Here is a 7934-nt window from a genome sequence, read left to right on the forward strand (position 1 = left end):
CTGAAGGCCAAGCTCCAGCGCATCAAGCTCATCGAGGCATCGATCAGCGCGGCGCTCGAGCGCGCGCTGGCTAGCCTGGCCGCCGCCGAGCGCGATGCCAAGGGCTCCGGCGCCGCCGGGGCCTCCTCCGGGGCCGCCTCCTCCGTCAGCGGCCGCATCAACGCCGTCGGCACGGCCCTGGTGACGACACTTGTGCGCAATGTCGAGCTCAAGGTCCGGCGGGTGTGCCTGCGTCTGGAGGACGATGCCGAGGAGGCCAACTGCCTCCGGCGCCAGACCACCCAATCCGGCGGGACGGTCCCCCGGCCGGTCCCCTCGCGCGGTGCCGCTGCCCACGGCCCGTCGCTCGGCGAGTCGCGCTTCTTCGCCGGTAGCATCGTCATGGACACGCTGGACATCAACACCATCGATGAGCATGGGCGCCGCGGTACGCCACGCACATCGCCCGCCCATCCTTCGCGGAGACTGTCTCTCCGCCCCCACTAACCTGTCTCTGTCCTCCCCGCTGGCCGCCTCGATCTCCCCCTGCGCCTCTTCCCCGCCGCCGGGTGCAGCCTTCGTGTCTGGCGATTCCAAAACCCAGATTTTCAAGCAGGCTGACCTGACCGGGCTGCGCTTCGTCCTGGACAACTCGCCCACCTTGACCGGATCTGCCGTGGTCAAGACCGGCACGCAGCCGGAGAAGGATACCGCCTTCCGACAGCGCGTCTGGCTGGCGGTCAACCCGCCGTCGGGCGGTCAGGCCGGTGCCCCGGGCACCAGTCCCAGCGCCGGCAGCCAGCCCGCATCGGCCCCGACATCGGCCATGCCATCCCCCCGGGTGGGTGCCCTGCCGGCCTCCTCCTCGCACTCGCGCTTGGCCGGCGACGCGCCGGACCCCGGGACCAGCCCCTTCCCCCCGACCACCAATGACACAAACTCCTTCGCGACCGTCATCAGCCCAGTGCGGGCCGTGGCCAAGGTGCGTGCCCTTCGCCGGCGCATCGGGGCCGGCCTTGGGCGGTGGCTCCTTCCCTCCTGTCCTGCTTCCTCTCTCTCTCTCTCTCTCCCCCTGCCTATGGCCTTCCCCATCGGCAGCCGCTTCCGAGGCCCCATCGTGGCTTCGGCCCCGACCCCCGGGCCCGACCCAGTTCTGCGGGCTCCGAAGCACTGACACTCTGTCGCCCTGTCCCCATCCCCTCCCTTGCACCTGGGTCCGACGCTCTCCTTTGCTGTCCCCCCCCCCTCCCGGCCATCGACAGCTCTCCCTGCGGCCGGTGTCCACCCCGACGGCTCCCTGGCTGACGCTGGACATGCAAGTGCCGGATCCGGTGCGCATCAATGTGCATGAGCGCCACCGGTCGATTGCCCGCATGGAGCGCGTCATCCGCACTCTGACGCATCCCGAGAGCCTGGTACACTCGCGGCGGCCGGATCCGGCGGCCGTCGCGGCCGCCGAGGCCGCCGCCGCCAAGCAGTACGACGAGACCGTGGCCGAGTCGGTGCGCTTCGACATTGTTCGCACTCGGCCGGCGTGCCGGCCACTGGCCTCCGGCTCGGGTCTAGCCCTGCCGGATGAGTCGGCCCTCCTGGGCTCGGGATCGGCGGCCGAGTCGGCGGCCGAATCGGCGGCCGAGTCGGCGACCGAGTCGGCCGCCGGGTCTCCCCCACTCTCGGAGTCCGCGGGCGATTCGGCCGACGCGCCGGCCGGCCCGCTCGGGGCCTTGCCCACTAAGTCGCAGGCCCTGGCCGCGGCCACCTGCTCGCTGCGCATGCGCCAGCATGGGTCCTCCGCCACATCGCCAGCCAGGCAGTGGTGGCAGTATGCCGTTCGCCTGTGCGTTGCCCATGCCCTCAACACTGCTTGCCATATGCACCGCCGCCACTGGCACCACCGCCACCCTCGGACATGCGGCCTCGCCAGCCATGTCACCTCGGCGCGCATGTCCCCCCCCCATATATATATATATGTATATATGCCGATCCCTATGCACAGGCACTGACTCCCGCTCCTGGTCCCCCCCCCCCCCCCCACGAAGAGTGCTCACCACACGCAACCCACACCGAGTGCGCATTGACTGGACGGTGCTCGCGGCTCGACGCGAGGCGCGCAAGGCGTACGAGCTGGTGTACCGTCGCTGGCGGGCGGCGCACTATGCCTTGGCCCCGGCGGCGGCGGCGACCTCGTCAGCGCCGAACCCGGCCGCGGTCACGGCCCCGGCCACCGCCGGCACAGCTGGCAAGGCCCCGGCCACTGGCAGCCGAACGCCCGCCCCGGCGGCGGGCGCGGCCAAAGCCACCGCCGAGCCCTCCGGGGCCAAGGGGCCGGCCCCGAGCGCCGGGCCCAAGGCCGAGAAGCAGGCGCGTTTGGCGGCCGAGCTTCGTGCCCTGGAGCAGCACATCGCTCTCGGGGACATCCGCCGGTGGCGGTCGCGCGTGGCCGCGGTCATCGCCGTGCGCAAGCGCAAGGAGGTGGCCGCCGCCGCCGCCGCCGCGGGGGCCACCGCAACGGGCTCCGGTGCGGCGCGAGCCTCCGGCACCGGGGCCTCGGCGGCCGGGTCGCCTGGGCTGCCTGGCACCGCCGCCGAGAGTGCTCCCCTTGGAGGGTGGTTGTCCGGCTGGCGCTGGAGTCGGACCCCGGCACCGGCGAGCCCGGCCAAGCCTGGCGCCGGGGCAGCAACGCCCTCCGGCGCCGGGCCGGGCACTCCCTCGCGGCCGGGCGCCACCCCGGCGGCTGCCCTTGCGGCTGGCGCGTCGGCCGACGAGTCGGACGAGGATGACTCGGTCATCCATGTGACCGATGAGCAGCTCCGGCAGTTCTACGACCTGATTGGCCTGGAGGTCGGTCCGGACAGCCACTCGCTGCTGATGGACCGCCTGGCCGAGGACCCCTCCGCTCCGATCGCCTGGGACGGCGGCATCCAGGCGAGCATTCGCTTCACCGGCTTCGAGGCGTCGCTCTGGGCCTCTCGTGGTATGTTTCCTTTCTCTTCTCCATGTCTCTTCTCCATGTCTCTTCTCCATGTCTCTTTCCCTCTCTCTTCTCCATGTCTCTTCTCCATGTCTCTTTCCCTCTCTCTTCCCCTCCCTCCTTCTTCCCCCCATACCCCCTCGCCCTTTCCCCGCCTCTTTGCCTGTTCTCTGACCACTCGCCCACCTGGCCCAGACATGCTGCCCTTCCTGGTCCTTGAGGCGCACGGGCTGGAGCTCGGTGCCGCAACCCTGGCACCGCCACAGGGGACCACCCTGTCACAGGCGCCACCAGACGTGGCCTACTACATCACCGGCGGGCTGGAGGCGATCGTCGTCCGCGACGCGCGACTGTCAGATCCCGCCCTCTCCAGCACCACCCCCGGCATCAACCACCGCGAGGAGGCGGTCATCCTCTCCTCGCGAGCGTCGCTGACTTCCGGGGCCGACACCGGCAGTTCCCGCTCCTCCGGGTCCTCAGTCTTCACCTTCCAGCTGACATCCATGTGGGAGTCCTCCGAGCCGGTGGGGTCCGGCGCGCCGGGCAGCAGCAGCATGTCTCCAACTCCCTCGCCAGCTCTGGACGGGTCGGATGCCGGGGGAGCCGCCGCGCCCGGGGCCTCAGCCGCCGGCCCGGCCGTGGTCGAGTGGTGTCGTGTCTACCGGCTGACCTCGCGTGTGGGGGCCATCGATGCGCGCTTCTGTGCGCCCTTCTTCTCGACACTGGTGTGTTGCCCACTTTCTCCGTCTCTCTGTCTCTTCTCTGTCTCTTCTCTGTCTCTTCTCTGTCTCTCTATGCCCTCCTCTTTCTCTCTTTCTCTCTGTCTCTCTCTCTCTCTCTCTTTCCCCCTCGCTCTTCCTTCTCTCTCTCTCTCTCTCTCCCTCGCACTTTGTCCCTGCCTCCCTGCTAGGTCCTTTGCCATCCATGCGCCCTGGCCGCCCGAGCTGACCCCCTGTCTGGCGACTTCCCGCGCCTTCTCCGTGCTCTCCTCGGCTGCCCAGTCCTTGGTCTTCTCGCGTCGCTCGAAGCGCGTGAAGAAGGCCACCTCGCGGGTGGCCCAAGTGGCATCCTCGCGCGCGGCCGACGTCATTGTCAAGTCGGCCCGCGAGGCGTCCTTCCTGGACATCCAGGTGTTCATTTCGGCCTCGCGCTTCATTCTCCCCTCGTACCTGGGCCCGGTGTCGGTCTTTGGTCGCCAGGCCAAGCTCCAGCTGGGCACCGGGTCCCCGGCCGAGCTGGTCCTTGACACCGGCTCTCTGAGCATCACCTCGCTCGGGCGCAAGAGTATGTCCCCTGCCTGAGCTTCCCCCTTCCCTTGGTCCACCGGCTTGCTTTTGCACCGGGAAAGGAGAGAAGAGGCAAGCACTCGCTCACCACTTCCTACCGCCCCCCCCCCCCCCCTGCCTCTCTCTCTCTCTCTCTCTCTCTCACACACACACCCCTTTGCCTCCGCGCCCACTTGGTGGACTTTCCTCCTCAGCCCACGGCCAGGACTTCCTGCGGGTGGAGGCCCCGGGCCTGCTGGGCCCGGCCGACGTGTCGGTCCCCCGTCGAGTGCAAGTTCACCACGCCATCCAGGTGAGCCTCACCTCGCCGTCGATCTCGCTGCTGCCGCTGGCCGCGGGGCCCGGGTCGCCGGGTGGCCAGCGCTCGACCGGCCCCCGGCCCGAGGTCCTGGCCTCCGGGGATGGGGCCACGTTGACGGTTTGGCTGTCCAAGCGCCGGCCCAACCAGGCGCGCTTCGACCAGAGTGTCAGCGACTCACTCGGCCTGATTGACAGCTATCAGACCGATCCGTATCTGTCGGTCCCGGTGTCGGCCTTCATCGAATTTCACGCGTCGCACATGCGTCTCGGTACGTGGCGCAATGCCCACCAGCCGGGCGGCCGTTTGAACCTGGCCTCGGTTCACCCCGCCGCCTCGCCCTAGGTGCTGACCCTGTCGCCGTCTTGTTCATGCGCCCGTGACAGCCATCTCGCCGCGGTGTGTGGCCGCATTGGTTGCCCTGCCCGAGCGGCTGACCTACGTGCTGGATCCCTTCCATGCGCGTTCCATCTCGCGGCTGTTCGCGGTGCAGCGGCAGACCGCTCGCGCGCGTGGTGGCCATTCGGATGACGAGTTCTTCGACGCCGAGGAGCAGTTGCCCGCGGCGGTGGCGACCACGTCGGCGGCTCCGGCGGCTGCGCCGGCCGGCCCCCCGGCCCCCAGTATGGGGGTCATCGACGACGGCATCGACGACCATGGCGACGATGACGACGACGACGATGACTACATGGCCCCGGCCGATGATGATGATGATGATGATGACGATGACGATGGCGATGGCATTGATGCCGGTGACGACGTGCCCGGCCTCGGCGCGACGCATGGCCTGGACCGTGCCGCCAGCGGCACCAGCACCGGGGTGTCGACGCCCACCGGGGCCGATCCCGGGACTCGGGGCTCCCCGTCGCTCGGGCTGCCCGGGCGCCGGTCGCTGCACCTGAGCATCCCCTCGACGCCGGGGTCGCCGCGACTGTCGATGGGGCCCCGATCGCCGGGGCTCGACCGGCCCCTGTCGCCGGGGCTCGGCCGCCATGCTGGCCAGCTGGACGAGGAGGCGTCGATGCTGGTGACGCACATGGTCAACCTGGGCAGCCTGCCCTCCGGGCCGGCGGTCAACATGGCCCGGCTGCTGCCGTACCCGATGCCTGGCGATCAGGCGCCCGGGCGTGGCCCCGGCCGCAAGGGCGGCCTGCCCCTGCATGTGGGCCTGGCCTCGCTGGTGGCTCCGGGTTCCTCGCCTCGTGGGGGGCCGGCGGCTCTGGCTGGGGCCATGTCCCCGGGACCCGGCGCCGGCGTGCCCGACGGCGCGAGCCCCCTGCTGACACCGGCTGGGGCTTCGCCGAGGACCGGAGGACCGCTGTCGCCCGTCGGCGAGGGCGTGCGCGTCCCTGCCGCCCTGGACTCCAGCCTTCTGACGCCGGCCAGCGCCATGATCTTCCGCGCGTCCATCGAGCGGGTGCGTTCCCAAATCCCTCCCCCGCCCCCGGCCAGTGTCCCTTGCCCACCTTCTGGCCCGTGGGTGCTTCTTGTCTTGCTGCATCCTGCACCTGTGTCTCGGCCCACCAGCGAGAGCTTCTCCGCAGTCTGTCCAACTCACCTCTCCCTCCCTCTCTCCCTCCATTTCTCCCTCCATTTCTCCCTCCATTTCTCCCTCCCTCCCTCTCCCTCGCTCCCTTCCTTCATCTCTCCCTCTCCCTTCCTCTCCCTCTATCTCTCCTCGCCCCTCTCTCTCTCTCTCGCTCCCTCGCTCCCTTCCTCTCCCTCTATCTCTCTCCCTCCCTCCATCTCCATCTCTCCTCGTCCCACGCACACACACGCACATCGCCAACCAACTTCGCCCGTGGGACTACCCGCGCGCAGTCGGAGTTGCTCCTGATGCTCAACGAGTCGGATGCCAGCCCGGAGGATGCGGACGACTCGCCGGCCGCCCGGTCGTTGGCGTGCTTCTCCATCGACGGCTTGTCGCTTGGCGGACGCACGGTCTTCGCCGGGCCGGCCCCCTTCGCCGGGGCCCCGGCTGTCCCGGCCAACTTGAGCCAGCTGTCCCTGTCAGCACGCGTGGTGACGGTGGAGGACCTGCGCCTCGGGGGCAGCAGCGTCCCGGGATCCGATGCCGGCCGGCGGCAGTCGTCCGTGCTCTTCCGGATCGGCTCGCGGCCAACCTTCGCCGGACCCTCGCCCGGGCCCGGCACCGGAGCCGGGACCGAGCAGCCCCCCACCGCGGTGATGTCCCCGCCGCTGCCCGGCTCCGGCTCCGGCCCCGGGGCCGATCGCCAGCGAGTCAAGTCCCTGCGCCTGCCATGGTCGCCGACGCTGGCCAAGCCGACCGACGCCCTCGGGGTGGTCCTCTCGCATATGAGCTCCCCGAGCGAGGCGTCCGTGCAGTTTGGCGGCTTCATGACTCCGCCGCTGGAGCTGGATGCATCCTCCTCAGACACGAATGTCCATCTGTCGGTGCGTCGATTCCCCTCGTGCCTTCGCGCGGTCGCATTCCCCCGGCTCCCTCGGCAGCTGCTAACCCCCCTCTCCCCCCCTCCTCCTCCTCTCCCCCGGTGGCCGTCCTTGGCCGCGGATCGCGTGCTCTCCTTCTCCCTGGCTCGCCTGGCCCGCAGCTCGGCCGGCTGGATCTGGACATTCGCGACCAGCTGATCACGGACATCCTGAACATCACCAACGCCTTCATCCCTCCGACATCCGCCTGGTCCAGCAACCAGCCGGCGTCCGGCGGCAGCACGGCCCCCGCGTCCGGTGGAGCCGCGGCCGCGTCGCCTCGCCCGGACAAGTCCCCCTCCGGGGCCCGGTCGTCCACGCGCGTTTGTGTGCAATTCAGCTGCGGCCTGCTCAGTGCCACGCTCACGCAGGCGGTCCCCCTGAGCGGCAGCCTCCCCCCGGCCGCCATCAACACCGGCAGTCTGTCCATCGGTGCGTGCAGTTGGCCCGCCGGCTCCGGGCCCCTCTCCATTCCCTGGCCGGCGTTTCCTGTGTGCTCCCCCGACCGCCCGGGCACTGATGCATCCCCCTTCCCCTCGCCCCCCCCCCCCCGGCAATCCAGTCCTCGACTCGGTCTTCTGCTCCCTGGAGTCCGGCGGCCAAAGCAATCTGGCCCTGACCGTGCCCGCCGGCTATCGGTCGCCCTCCGGGCGGAACATCATGAACGCCATGTCCTGGCAGGGGACCCCCTTCGCCGCGGCTGGCCCCGGGATCCTGGTTCATGCATCCATCCTCCGGGCGCATGTGGCCGACCTGACCAAGCTGGCCCTCCGATCGGAGGACTTGCCGGCCGACGCGCCGGCACTCCTGCCCAGCCCGGCGGCCCGGCTGTTCGACTTGCTGGTGCCGGTGCGCCCTCCGCCCCTCCTGCCTCTGTCCTTCCTGGCGCCGCCCTTCCTGCCTTTCCCCCCTCCCCTGGTCGTCCTAACATTCGACCGTCCCCCCCCCC

General features: G+C 70.2%; 1 protein-coding gene across 1 annotated transcript in view; it reads left to right on the plus strand.

The window, feature by feature from the left end:
- Positions 1-7934, plus strand: part of H696_01898 (hypothetical protein) — a gene marked incomplete at both ends in the record, with an annotated part of 23940 nt that overhangs the window by 850 nt on the left and 15156 nt on the right. Inside the window, 11 exons of the mRNA XM_009495799.1 lie at positions 7-427; positions 555-961; positions 1242-1816; positions 2019-2953; positions 3146-3675; positions 3952-4234; positions 4431-4805; positions 4921-5951; positions 6356-6949; positions 7108-7417; positions 7548-7834. Of these exons, the coding sequence (XP_009494074.1) occupies positions 7-427; positions 555-961; positions 1242-1816; positions 2019-2953; positions 3146-3675; positions 3952-4234; positions 4431-4805; positions 4921-5951; positions 6356-6949; positions 7108-7417; positions 7548-7834 (5748 nt within the window). The remainder of the gene's footprint in view (positions 1-6; positions 428-554; positions 962-1241; positions 1817-2018; positions 2954-3145; positions 3676-3951; positions 4235-4430; positions 4806-4920; positions 5952-6355; positions 6950-7107; positions 7418-7547; positions 7835-7934) is intronic.

The sequence above is a fragment of the Fonticula alba genome, assembly GCF_000388065.1.
Source record: "Fonticula alba strain ATCC 38817 unplaced genomic scaffold supercont2.3, whole genome shotgun sequence".
In the NCBI taxonomy this organism is placed as follows: Eukaryota; order Rotosphaerida; family Fonticulaceae; genus Fonticula; species Fonticula alba.